Here is a 14235-nt window from a genome sequence, read left to right on the forward strand (position 1 = left end):
GAAATCAACCTGGCCTTTTTAACAGAGGTGCTGCTTTTAATATCGTAACATGACGACAACGATTTTGTGGCAGTTTTAATATTGCGATATTTCCGTTATTGAAGTAAAGGAAAAACACCTTGGCTCATAAACTGCTGATTGTCATGAAATGAGCAACCTACTATCTAGTCCAGGGGCGGCAAACTGCTCGGTTTCCCTACTCGAACTGCAGCTGATTCAATTTAACAAGATCGTGATCAGGCTTATGCAGAGCTTGCTGATGAGCTGATCATGACTCAACTGTGTTGAAGAAGGGAAATATCCAAAACCTGCAGGACTACAGCCCTCGGGCACCGGATCTCGCCATCCCTGATCTGGTCATTTGTATCGCTCGCCCTAACCGTGCCATATGTGCCTCACAGCCTCTATGAATGAATGCTGCCATTTCACCGAGTAAATTAGCTGGAATTACATTTCTATATTAGTGGAGATGTAATTCTCTTTGAGCACATCAAGGGCATTTTTTCTTTTCTTTTCATACAAGATAGCAGATTTACATCTGATCAAATTGATGAATGTTTCCTTATGAAAAACTAAGAATGATGTGATGAGCCATAAAACAAAGCAGCCACATTGAATTTATCTTTACTGTAGGGAACAAGACATCAACATTAAAATGCATCAAAGTCTGAAACCCAAAAACGCTTGACACTCCCGTCCGTCCCAAGGCAAAAATATGTCTTGTGGAATGAATGATGCTGAGAGGGACAGAATACTGATTTACTGGCTCTCGGAAATATCTGTCCAGTAATGCAAATCTTTGAACAGGGCAACTCGGGAGATTTCACCCATCAAAATGTCAGTAAAAGACACTAAATATTCAAAGGAATGTGCAACACTCTGGAGTATTAAGCTGTTTTCTCTCAGAATGTAAAAATAATGTAAAGCAGCAGCAAGTGATGCTTTTGTCAAACAACTGACAGGTCATTGAAATTCAGCAACGAACGCTGCAGTTGCCAGCTGTGCTTTTGTGGGCCTCTCAGCCCAGCACAACATTTGCTCTGCAGAAGAACACTGGAACAGTGGGCTACAAGTCAATTAATTTGACCTGGGCTGATTGACTGTCACTTTTTAGCGCTTTTACCATCAATGGCCAGTTTCATGCTTAGCTGCGCCACAGTCAAAATGAGAAAATAACTGTGATCACACCTCACCTGATTGGTTGAGCATCCACAAAGCCCCACCTTAAAAGTACCACCGCACCTTTTTGGGGGCAAATGTTTTTGAAGAATAATCTAATTGTGATATTTCCCGAACAATGTTTGCATTTTGTTGCCTTTTAAGTTAAAGAGACTGTGTAGATTTTCTTTTCCATTTTCAATGTTCATTCATTTTAACACCCACTATTAATATGCAAAAAATATGTTCCATCACATCAATGTACTTTTTTTTTTTTTTAATACATCGTAGGTCTAGTCTTTACTAATTATATTACATGAGTCGCGCCACACCTTACAGTAGGCTGTTTCTAAGGCACCGTAGTGTGCATGTTTCAAATGCACGCGCTTTGATCTTAGGTTGTTGCATTTTATTATTTCACCACTAGATGGCACTAAATTCTACACACTGTCGCTTTAACTACACTTGGATTTTCTGGATTATTATTGTTTGCAATTAATAAATCCTGCCCCGCAAATACAAATGCATTTCACCAAAGAAAGAAAGGGACTGTCCCTTACGTTTTTTATTTGTTCTTAATTTCTTTCAGGTGCTCTCTCTTTACCAACATTGCCAGTAAGACTTTGTCATGAGAATGTCTGATAAAGCAGACTTTGAAACAACGAAAGTTTCCGAGGCTGCCGATGCCGTGGCGTTTCCAAAAGATAACGCCACCCAGTCTGAACTTCCTGACGAGGGCGGCAAAGAAAACTCTGGCAGCATCACTACAACAGAAGCCAAGGTAAAGGAGACAATTGAGGTAGTAGTCGCTTCCCACAAACATGGCACTTACTTCTTCTCCACAGTCTTAATTATAACGGAACATAAATGAGGGTGTCGGGCCATGTCTGAAAATCAAAATCAATGAGTTGTCAAAGGGTCATCAGCCTAACAAACTGAGTGGGCTGAATTTATTTAACTAGGTAACATTTTCCCACTCTTCTCTGCATGTTACTCTATGAAAATGACAGTCAGCATCAAACACAATTTGCCTAGGGAATATACTATCACCCGTGGCATTGAGGTGATTCTCCCGATCTGCTGTTTTAGGTCACAAACGACCACAGTATTGTATATTCTGAAAAAATATCATTAGTCATTATTGGAATAATAACAATTGAATAGCTGAATAAACTAAAGAAGGTACCGTGGGGTTGTGAATTGGGGTGAGAATCTTGCAACCTCGCCATTATGATTCAGAGGGCTACCATTTCATTCATTTAAAATGTCAATTTTTGTGCATTACTTATTTTCTTCCAGTATGACTACTTAAAACTGTAAAAAAAAAAATAATAATATTTGTAATGATGATAAAATGACATTTCCAGATTGCCAACTGTTTCTGTATTTTGATCGAAAATCATTGAATGCTACCGCGTTACGTCCGTAAGTCTTTAAAAAGAATCACATTTCACATTGCTCAAAAAGCAAAAAATCTTTGTGAATATTTGCGATATATGTTTGACAACACTCGCGCTGCAAATTCTTCTAGTGGTAGTACCAGTGATGTAATGCATTGGAATGGAGCAGAGAGTTCAATGTTAGCCACAGCTAATGACTTGAGGCTAACGCTATTAGCTGCTATTCATATCAGTGGTGAGGCGTTACTTATTCTGTGTCATTACTGTCATAAAACTTGTTGGAATATGCCAAATTGCCACGGCTCGTTGAAGCCTAGCTAATGGTGAGTGGTTTTTATTTTAGTTTTGTCGTGAAAATGGCTAGTAACACTAAAACATTTGGAAAACAGTTGCATTTATTAAAAAAAAAAAATAATAATATATATATATATATATATATATATATATATATATATATATATATATATATATATATATATATATATATATATATATATATATATATATATATATATATATATATATATATATATATATATATATATATATATATATATATATATATATATATATATATATATATATATATATATATCTGTCTGTGTGTACAATGTGCATTGTTCGAATGTCACTAGCAAGCTAAGCTCCACTAAGCAAATATTTTAATAGCACAAATTAATAATAAAGCTTCAAATAATTAATCAATTTCAATGTCTTGATTTTAATGAGGTTTGTGCACAGTCAAAGCCATTATTACAATTTTACCAATAATTTAGTGTGGTAAAGATATAAACAGGCAGAATTTTAACAATATGAAAAGTCTGATAAATTGTTTAGAAGGTGAATTTCTATAGTTTGGCAGCTATGCATTTCTGCGATTTAAATAAATTAGATACATTTGCTTCCTCTTCTAAAAGTCTGAAGGGTGTATAAATTAGAATGTTTCTTGTCATTACAAAATGAAATCAGTTCTTATCCTTTTCACACGTCACATCAATAGCAAAGAGAGCTACTCATTCAATGTCATGCAGTCGCTAATGTTGCAGAAGGCTGAAGTCTGTGGTGTGACATCACTGACACTTCATTGTAAATGAGAAACTATTGCCATTATATAGTAAAACAAATATTATTATTATTACTACTACTACTACATTGAGGTCGTTCCTTTGAGCCATAGACAGAATAAATTTCAGATAACTGAAATAATTCCCAGATTGAGTAACTTGGATTTGGCATCACATGATTTCTCTGACTGACTTCAACACAGTATGTATTGTCTTCATTGTGCTCGTGAGAGGAGCTACAAAGAGGAGCTGTATACACCTCTGGCTGAGTGCCAAGACAGAAGTGAGTGACTTGCGTATCATGAGTTTTCAATGCCCAAAGACATCTTATGTTGATGCAGTTCAGTGGTTCGCAACCTTTTGTCTTGTGTACCCCATAACTTGTCTTACATTCTACTTGTGGAGAATCATCAACATTTATGAGGGTATGTCAACAACTGATTATTACACAAAAATAATTGTATTTCGTTTTTTACATTTGAAGATGTAATTCTCATTGTCTGGCATTGTCTTCTTTTTAACTATATATAGATATAGATATATAATCTCAAAATGAATACTGAATGAAAACTCTTACATTTACCACACAAAACCAAACTTAAGTCCCCTTTAAACAGGCACGTGAATTTGAAATACCATTTTGAATAGAATAATATTCAGACCCAGTATATAGCTGTTTTGATTCTATTCCTTAGTCATCTGAGCTTTAATGAGATGCTTGAGCTGACACACGGACGTTGTGATTTTGGCGCAGCTGTGCCACAAGGAAACAAGTTGTAGTGCGCAAATACCATTTATGCTTATGAAATGACTGAAAATATTTACTTATCTTGGAAATAAATGATTAAAGTTTTCCACATACCCCCTGCAATTTGTTTGCATATGTACGTACTTCTGGTTGAGAAACACTGGTGCTGTGGTTAGCACACGTACAGAATGCACTTCTTTTTTCTTTTTTTTTACTGCAGAGGCATACTCTCATACTACAATCTTCTTGACTCTATTAATCTTGAATTAAACACCGCTACAAAAAAAAGTAAGTTCCCTGGTGGAGGAAAAAATGGTAAATACTACATGATAGATGATGAATGAATGACTTATCCTTTCAGAGCCCTTCCCTACTCCCTACTTTCTGAAGTTTTATGTGACCACTTTCATTTTTAAGGTACTCATCCTGGAATCAGTATGAAATATAAATTATGGAATAAACGGTATTTAAATGATTAGTTATATATATTTTTTATTAATAAATAAATAAGCAGCACAATTCTGTTGTCACAGTACTTGTAAGGTGGCCAAGGACAGGTGAAATTCTTGAAGAGAGAAAAAATGCGACATGGACAAAAACCTGGTAGGGGGTTATCATTGCCTAGTCGAGGCTTGTGTGTGTTTGAGAGAGAGAAAGAGAAAGGGAGCATACTGTGTGACTTTGCCACCATCTGCCTCCAGCTCTGCAGCTCCTTCCTCTGCTGGTGGCCGCCCTACTTTTGCTGACTTCAGCCCTTTCCCTCTTCCCCATTTCCATTTCTTTATCTCCTGCTGGTATTGTTCATTCCCCACCGGCCCCATGCCGCTCAATTAGCTGGTGTAGTGGTGCACTTGTAGTCCCAGCCCTCTACCACCTTACCCACCACCCCTCCCTTTCCATATTACCTGATATAGAAAAGGGTGCTGTAGGTCACAGGCAGTGTCCCATTTCAATTTTTTATACAACTTTAGGCCCTCGAGCTCAATGAGAGAGACGAGGTCAGGTTGTCCTCTTGATTTTAAAGGACATACAAGGACAAAGATTCATGTTGGGATTAACAGGGACAGGACAAGGTTCTGGTACAATTTATACTGGAACAGATCCTGCTAGGTCACCTGCTACTTTCCCCACCTTCTCCCAGTGCATGCTACGATGAGACTTTCTTTAGTGCCGTGCAGTCGTGCTTTAAACAGGGAGGCGCTGAACCTTATCTTTTACTGTCGGGTGCCCCGTTTCCCTCCCGCGCCCAAATGTGATTCTCATGATGGCAAAATGGAGTTCAAAGCAAAGTTCAGCACTGACCCAAGTTGTTAACGGCCAAATGTCTGGCTTTTGTTTTCTGTATTGTGTCCGTTTGAAATAGTGGCCCTTCACTGCTACTGTAAATTGTCTCTGTCCGATGACAACTGTTTGTCACATAAGACACATAAAACACATTATAAAAGCTGTTTTTACCATAAATAGTACATTGTATGCTTTTTTGGGGACTGGTTTTTTAAATGACTTGTTTATTGCTTTAAAGGATATCCCCTTGAGATGCATCATCTCACGGGTTGGCGGGTGTGTGTGTGGGGGGGGGTTTGTTGTCGTTCTTCCAACACAAACACATAACAGTAATATACAAAATAAGGTATATATTGGTCCACAACATAAGAATGAGGTGAGTGAATACTGGGGATTCCATTGTGTTTAAAGTCACAAATGTCATAAAAAAGACTTGACAAGGTTATAGTCACAGTAAAAAAATTACATGTCCTCTACTAAAATGAGTAAAGGTTTAAAAAAAAAAAATGGAAAAAAAAGTGAATATTTAACTTAAAATAGTTTTGTTTTATTTTATTTTTTACCATTTAAGATCAGTGCCCTTGAGTGTTAGATTTAGTGATGAGGAAATGAAGCTTCATGAAGCAATTTTTACTCTTCTAGATGGTGCTCTTAGTTTAAAGATAACTGCTACTGCAATGGAAAGTGATTACATTTGTGTGATCGAGTGGAGTCGAAAAATATCATATAAGTGCTTAATTTGTCCATCACCAATCTGATATTTTGTACAGGTTATATCTTCCTTGAATTTATTGTAGAGTCACAAAAGCACAAAATGTTGGCCAGTCATGTTTAATTTCAAATCTCTCCTTTTGAAGAAAACGGTCCTCTACTCCCAAAGTTCGGTAGTTTGTTTGTTTATCTTAATTTCCTGTGTACTTTCCTCCACATACCTCCGTTCATGTACAGCCTGTGAAGTACTTGAAGGTATGACCTCTTGAACTCGCATGTTTTGAAATGAAGCATGTGAATTGTTTGCTTGGAATACATTTGCAGCTGCACCTGTGTGTAATGTCAGGAATATTGTCAAATCTCATTTGTGCAAGTGACTTATTTGCAGTTTGTGTTAAGTGTGCACAAAGTGGAGGCTGTGATGGTTTGTTTGCTACATTGCTGTTATGCCCCTCCAGGGACAGTTAATGGAACCATCAGTATATGGGATGATGGCTTCAGTTTTGATCAAATGATCTGGTAAATGTTGGCAGCAAAAACTCAAGTCACTTAAACCCCTGACCACTTTAAAAAACAATCGAGACCAAAAAGAAAAGAAAAGCTCAGTCACCAGGAGGAAAGTCAATTTTGCTTGCAAGCCGTTTTTGTTCTGCTAGCTTGTGGGTGTCACTGGCTGCAATTTATTTCTGTGTATGGTTTTAATCGTCTGCTCCTGCACCCCCCTCGACAGCCTAAGACCAGGCTAAAGCTTGTTCGGAGCCTGGCAATATGTGAGGAGTCCTTCCCTTGTCCAATTCTTGAGCCTTCAGCTGCAACTGAGGTAAAAACTCCCTGAGTGTATCTGTTCCCTCTTTGAATCCATTCGTCATCCCATCAGCTGGACACGCGTGCTCTCGCACGTGACCTGATACTGTGCGCCCCAAGTCACACACGTAGTAGCTCTGTTGGAAGTGCTGACCAGGGATGAGTTCTTCATTTCAGCTCATTAAAATTGAGATGGTGGACCTCCAGCGAACTATTAGCAGCCTTCCGCTGACAGCTATGATGGAATACCTGACCAGTACAGCCTGGTGAAAGCATCACATCATCAAAACGCAAACACCGAGCTAGATGTTAATGTGTTAATTCAACTATTTTACTGCATCAAGGCAAAGACTCCCCTTCCCCTACACTCACCTCCAGATCAAACTTAAACTCCATTAAATGCCACTCTGCACCGCTAATGATATATTCATGCGCCTGCACATACACATACGCGCACACATAAATGCACACACACACACGCAGGTGTGTTCGTCTTACGATTTAGCCAGTCAGCACCGTGCCCCATAACCAGAGGGCAATGTTATTCCCACCGCGCTCTCTCATTGCCTGCACTCCCACGACGGCTTGTATTACCGCCATCAATCATGTTGAGGAAATTGCAATTTCCGCACATCACCTACCGAGTGCTATGTCGTGCCCTAATTGAATACTCCTGATATTCCCCCCGCCGCAGTTATTGGTGGAGGTGCCTCTGAGCGGGGCTGTTTTTGGCAAGCTACCCTAGAGGGGAGCTCTAGTACAATAGGGAATGAAGCAACCCATTTGTTAGGCGGAGCCATAATAGTGTATTTATTGAAAAATAAAGCCAATTAAAATCAGATATTGCTTTTGAATTGTGGAATTTTTTTTTTTTTTTTAACACACATACATGAAACAGTGCTGGACAATATTTTTTTAACGATTTGTGTCCTCTAATTAGCATCACAGGTGTTCAAATTTGAAATCAGTCAACCTATTTAGAGGGTGACTAGTTGTCAGTGTGCTGTTTGATGACATAGTGTGTAACACACTAAACGGGGACCAGAGGATGCAAAGGAGCGAGTTGTCTCAGAAGATAGGAAAGAAAATTACAGACAAGCATGTTAAATGTAAAGGCAAAAAGACAATCTTCAAGCAGTATGATGGTCCTGTGACTAGAGTTGCAAATACTGTGAAATTTAAGATAAACAGGACTGTAGCCTACAGGAGGAAAATTGATGAGAGATAATGTGAATGGTAACCAAAGAGCCCAAAAACACCTCCAAAGGAATTAAAGTTGGCCGTCAAGGTCAGTGTCAGATTGCCCTATCCGTTGTTGTTTGCGCCAAAGTAGACGTTATGGGAGAAAACCAAGGAGGATGGCACTGTTGAAAATAAATCGTAGAAAATACCAGAATTTGCCACAGTGAATGTTGACAACCCACAAAGCCTTTATGTTCACACTCAAAGATGAAGCTTACCATGAAACAAACACTATCCCTACTCTGAATTTTAGAGGAGGCTCTGTTATGTTCTGGCACAGGATGTCTTGAATCTGTGCAGGGTAAAATGAAATCTTAAATCTGTCAAGTTTTTGTTGTGCGAAATATGCTGCCAAGTGTCAGAAAGCTTGGTCTCAATCGCAGGTCATGGGTCTTGTAACCGTATAATATCCAAAAACACACAAGAAGAGCAAGACGTAGGGCTATTTCGAAGGGGCTGTATATGACCCCTGATCTAAATCCTATTGAAAATCTGTGGAAGGAGCTGAAAGTTTCCGTCAAACCTGAGACAACTGGAGCACTTTGCTTGTGATGAGTTAGCCCAAAATACCTGCTGAGAGGTGCCAAAGTCTCATTGAAAGTTACAGAAATTGTTTGATTGCAGTGATTGTATCATAATGTTATGCAGCAAAACATGTTTCATGAGTTGTTGTTTTTATAACCTATATAATTCTGTAGCGTTTTAGAAAATGGATGGATGGATAATTCAGAATTCGTTTTCATTGCTTTATCATTTTTGTCAGATTCAGGTTATTTCTCTGACCACAGTGTTTTTCATTAACAGAGAGAATGTTACCAACAATTGTGTCCATGTATCTAGGAATGCCCAATGGAAAGCAAAAGTCAGTTTGGCGGAAACCCAATTACATTATTCAAAATCAGAAAGACAACATTGGTTTGGCATATGTGGTCATGTTGTGCAACCCGTCGTAGATTTACATGGATCATGAAGATTTTTATAAAATTTTTACTTATCTTGAAGTCGTACTTGGACAACTTTTAATATACCTCTAGCAATTACGTTATGGCATTGTTGCAGTTTGCGGGTTTTTAGGATTATGTTAAAGCTGCTCAATTGGTTTCTACTGTTTGTGGAGAGATGAGACTAATACAAACCTAATAAAGTGTGATGCAAATCCAGATCCGGAGTCTTGATGATAAAATTTCCGCACATACAAAATGAGGTCACCTACAGTATAATATGCTGTATACGAGTTGGTGCTGAACCAAATTAGAATTGGTGCATGTCTGAGCTCCAATCTGTGATTATTTTATTGCCTGAATAAACCAAATCTTATCTGTTTTAAGTTGGCATACTAATTCAACTTTAAAGCACTGTAACATGAGTAACATCCTCATTGCAAAATGTTTTTTTCCCCCCATCTGAGCATAATGAAAGTAGCTCATTATGATTAAATTGACCATTGTCGCTACTAGACATCACTGTCACTTCTTCACTGTCAAACTTTGTTAACAAAAGGCTGTATACATCCATAGACTGTCCAAATCTGAAAAACATCTGCCCTTACATTGTATGCCTCGCTGTCAATTCAAATCAATGCCTGATAGTCAAGGGCCTTTGAATACATGCTGTACTTTTGTTTTAGACTGACAGCATGTTCATTACGCATTCAGAAGGCCATCATTTTCCTGCTGTTTTCCCTTTTTTTCTTTAAGTAAATGGGTGTCAGAAAACAAATGAGGCAATTCACAACAGCTGCACATCAACCAGGCGGGTTCCATGTGATACAGAGGGTGGCATAAAGCAGCAACCGCCACTGCTTCTTGCCAGATTTGTATTTATTTATTTATTAGTATTGTTAATTTGACAGGGACACACAGGAACATGCTGTCGCTCAAGCGGCTCTCAAGCCTTGACTCATCATCATTCTCTTGGAATTGCCATGGCCAATTTGTCTGTCGCAGCCCTCATGAGCTCCTTACATTTTACAAATATTTACACCACCGTAAATTGAAGCATTCTCTGCAATATTGTCATTGTCAACATTATCTTCAATCTGAGGGATTAATTACTTAAGATTTTTAATTTTATTTTATTTTTTTTGTAATGCTACCAAACCCCCTGGTCACCCTCTTTTCCAAAACAATGTCAAATAAATTGTTAGAAGGATAGCATTGCCAGAAGATTCCACAAGATTCTGCCGTTACTCTATGCGTCTGTGACAAAGAAGAGCCCTGCTTGGGCTAACCAAGGCTGCCTTTTATTCGTTCTCACAAAGGAAGCAAAAAAAAAAAGGAAAAAAAACACCCACCGCAGGCTTGCAGTCAGATTGCAGCAGTTGGCGTTAGAACTTTTACAGCTAGAGAGGAATTATTGCTAACTCTTCCCGCGCTTGAATTTTAAGTAATGAAAATGTGCGGTGTTGTTTAATTTGGGGACGGAATTCATGTATTATTCAAATGGTTTCATAAAAACAAGCTAATCTGGATGATTAATTGCTATCGTCATTGAAATTCATGGATGCAGGCGCATCATTACCATCAAGGAGACAGGTTTGGTTGATAAATCATGATGAGGCTTTTTGAAGTGTATTCAACATTTGCCTGTTTTGTGCATGATGCTCTTGAATTAACCTTGAACTTCTGCTAAGATTAAAGAAAAATTGAAAGCTTAATTTACCTTCCAAAATTATTATTATGCCTGTTTTAATAATGAGCCTCCTCCCAAAATGTTAACGACCGACTCTGCCAGGCTCATGTGTGCTCTGCTTGAAGATTTAATGATTAAATCAAGACGAGAGAGTTCATTTGTTGTTTTTTCCCATTTAAGGATGAATTCCTTCTTCGGATGTTACAAAAGGATGATGGAGTCACGCAAAACCAGGCTCACAAAGAAGTCATCGGCGACAAGGGGAACAAAGCTGACAAAATGCAGAGAAAAATGCTGTGCAGAGGTGAGAAAATGGAAACGGACGCCAATGAGGGGTTTGCTTGCTGTAGATTTCTCACTTTCATTTCACAAGTAGCAAGCACTTCAGCTTTTCTTGTTTTTGTGTATGCGTGAATAGGCCAAAGTATCCCTGCTTCTCCATTTTCAATTATATCTTGTGATGGGCAGATAATTAGTGTGATTCTGTTAATTGCGGTAGGCTGAAAGTGTAAAGCAATTATACAGATTCCCGCAAGGCTGTAGTTGCCACCCTTTTGTGGCGGAATACCACCGATGAGGCAAGGCCCCAATTATAAGTCCCAGACGCTTTCTCGGTCACTGCTACCCTATTGTTTGCTGAGTGAGAATGTTTTCTTTTTTTGAACCCCTGCTAATATAGTCGCTTAATTAAAATTCAATTGAAAGAAAATTATATGGAAAGCAATATTGAAAGAAGTTTTTGTAACACTTGACCTGATTTTTCTTTTATTAGATTCCAGTCAAGACTACACTGATTCAACAGGCATAGATCTTCATCAGTTTTTAGTGAATACGTTAAAGAGCAACCCCAGGTAAGTACGCACTTGACAGCTCGGTGGCACTGGTGATCAATATCACCTTTGTAGCAGGCAAACGCAATTCCTAACATTTCTTTTCGGAGGTCAAAGTCACAAATATTTCTATGATTTTCTTAGGGACCGAATTATGCTACTGAAGCTTGAGGAAGACATCCTGGATTTCATCAGCAATAACGAGTAAGTTCTGTTCCTGGTTTCATTCAATTTCATCCCTCTTGAATGTTTGGCAGCAATATAAGTACAGGGTTAGCATTTGAGTGCTACAACACCGAAGGATTTTTCACTTTCTGATCCTTGAGGTGCTTGCTTTCCACATCAGCAGGAGCAGCATATTTTTTTGTCTTCTGGACAATTGCTAGAACTGTAGAACTGAGCAGCATTTTGAAAGGAGTTCAGCTCTGCTCTGAACCGCATTTCTATTTAGTCTAAATTGCTATCAGACACGAGCTCATGCCCAACATATGCCCCGCTCCCCTTTGTCTCCTTTTAGAAGTCAAAAGAGAACATTCCCGCCTATGACGTCATACCACAGGATGTTGTTGCACCGCGTGGCTGCCTACTTCGGTATGGATCACAACGTGGACCTCACCGGAAAGTCAGTTGTGATCAACAAAACCACCAACACAAGAATGTAAGCGTCTTTTCGCAGATTGTCACAAACATGCGGGGCTTTTTTGCCCCCGTGTTGATTAACATACGTTGCTGTCAGCATCTGCCTGAAATGAAGCTCGCCTCCTTAACTGTTAAAAATTCCCTACTGACAGCCCCGATCAGAAATTCTCCGAGCACATCAAGGATGACAGGGCAGACGATTTCCAGAAACGCTACATTCTTAAACGAGACAACTCCAGCTTTGATCGCGACGACAGCACGGTAGGTGTCCCCACCCTGCTGCCACCTCCAAGCTGTCACTTTCATTTCTGACATGGCGGTACGAGTGGGACAATCTGGCGTCCCTGGTATAGCTGCTAAAAAGTCTCGTGTGTGTGTGTGCGTGCGTGCGTGCGTACGTGTGTGTGGGTGGGTGGGTGTGCGTATATGCGTGTGCGTATGTGCGTGTGCTGCTGTGTCCTTGCCAGATTCGGATGCGTTTGAAAGCAGACAAGAAAAGCAAATCGATGGAGGAGCGGGAGGAGGAGTACCAGCGAGCCAGAGAAAGGATATTTGCACATGATGTGAGCTCTCCTTGTGTGGGCGGGATGGGGGAGGGGGCCTTGCTGCACAAATCTACACATAAATCTATTCCCGTGCAAATTCACACCATTTTCCCCTGCAATTACACTGCTGGATTAAGTACTTGTGTATCTGAATTCCCCGATTATGGAGTTGATTTGATATTTTTGAAAGACCTGCAAGCAATCGCGTCACATGTAATTATGACATTTATTATGACAATAACAAGCTCATTCATGCTATTAATCAATTTGCACAATTTTTACTTGAAATCATATGATTTAATTTTCATTCATAGGGAGATCACTTCATACTGGATCAAAGGTAAATTGAAAAATATACATTCTGTATATTATCATCATAACCAATGTTTTTGATTGTTAAGCCTCGCCAGAATCATTTTCACAATTAGTGCATCCTTGAAAGGGAAAGTCAACCCAAACATTCTCTTTACAATAATATGTTGTACTGTATGCACCCCCACTAGTCTAAACACGTTATTCTGATTAATTTAGCATTTTTTGGAATATGAATTAATCGATACATGACTCATGTAGCCATTTTCAGCAGTACAAAGTTTATATTTTGTCTAGAATAAATTTGATAACTTCATTATTTTTTATGTACAATTAAAATACAGTAATTTCTGGACTAAAAGCCCCTACTTTTTTCACTTGCATTCGACCCTGAGGCTAATACAAAGGTGCGGCTTATCCATCAGATCACAAGGGGGTGCACTATAAAGGCAGCGCAAGAGCGTTAGGCAGAGCAAAACAAACCAAGTGAGCCCAAACACAATAGGAGAGACATAACGAGAGCGAAACAATTTGCGCCCTCATTATGGAAGTAGCGGGAACCCGGTGCGGTAACATTAAAACACCTGCGGCTTACAGTTGGTTGCGGCTTATATGTGTAACAAACTCGAGTATTCACCAAATTTAGCAAGCACGGCTTAAAGTAAGGTGCACCTTATAGTCCAGAAATAACTATACTTTTAGAAACACACTTTGTCACTTGCTCTCCACTGAAAATTACAACACAGGTGCTCAGGAAAGAGGTGACCAATCACGGCTCACCTTTTTTCTGGGTTTAGTCATGTGATTTTAGCAAACCGAGCCATGTATGATGTGATGACATTTTCAGTCGAAAGCAAGTGGCAAAAT

At 39.0% G+C, this 14235-nt stretch overlaps 1 protein-coding gene across 1 annotated transcript in view; it reads left to right on the top strand.

Moving 5' to 3' along the window:
• LOC147178325 (R3H domain-containing protein 1-like) overlaps window positions 1–14235 on the top strand; it is a 44568-nt gene that overhangs the window by 9098 nt on the left and 21235 nt on the right. Inside the window, 10 exon segments of the mRNA XM_086070015.1 lie at window positions 1748–1939; window positions 6603–6620; window positions 7096–7185; window positions 11223–11346; window positions 11815–11893; window positions 12017–12076; window positions 12390–12530; window positions 12664–12772; window positions 12979–13074; window positions 13371–13396. Of these exon segments, the coding sequence (XP_085926141.1) occupies window positions 1787–1939; window positions 6603–6620; window positions 7096–7185; window positions 11223–11346; window positions 11815–11893; window positions 12017–12076; window positions 12390–12530; window positions 12664–12772; window positions 12979–13074; window positions 13371–13396 (896 nt within the window). The 5' untranslated portion in view covers window positions 1748–1786.

This window comes from Leptonotus elevatus, chromosome 2 (genome assembly GCF_054856555.1).
Source record: "Leptonotus elevatus isolate MCC_2025b chromosome 2, RoL_Lele_1.0, whole genome shotgun sequence".
In the NCBI taxonomy this organism is placed as follows: domain Eukaryota; kingdom Metazoa; phylum Chordata; class Actinopteri; order Syngnathiformes; family Syngnathidae; genus Leptonotus; species Leptonotus elevatus.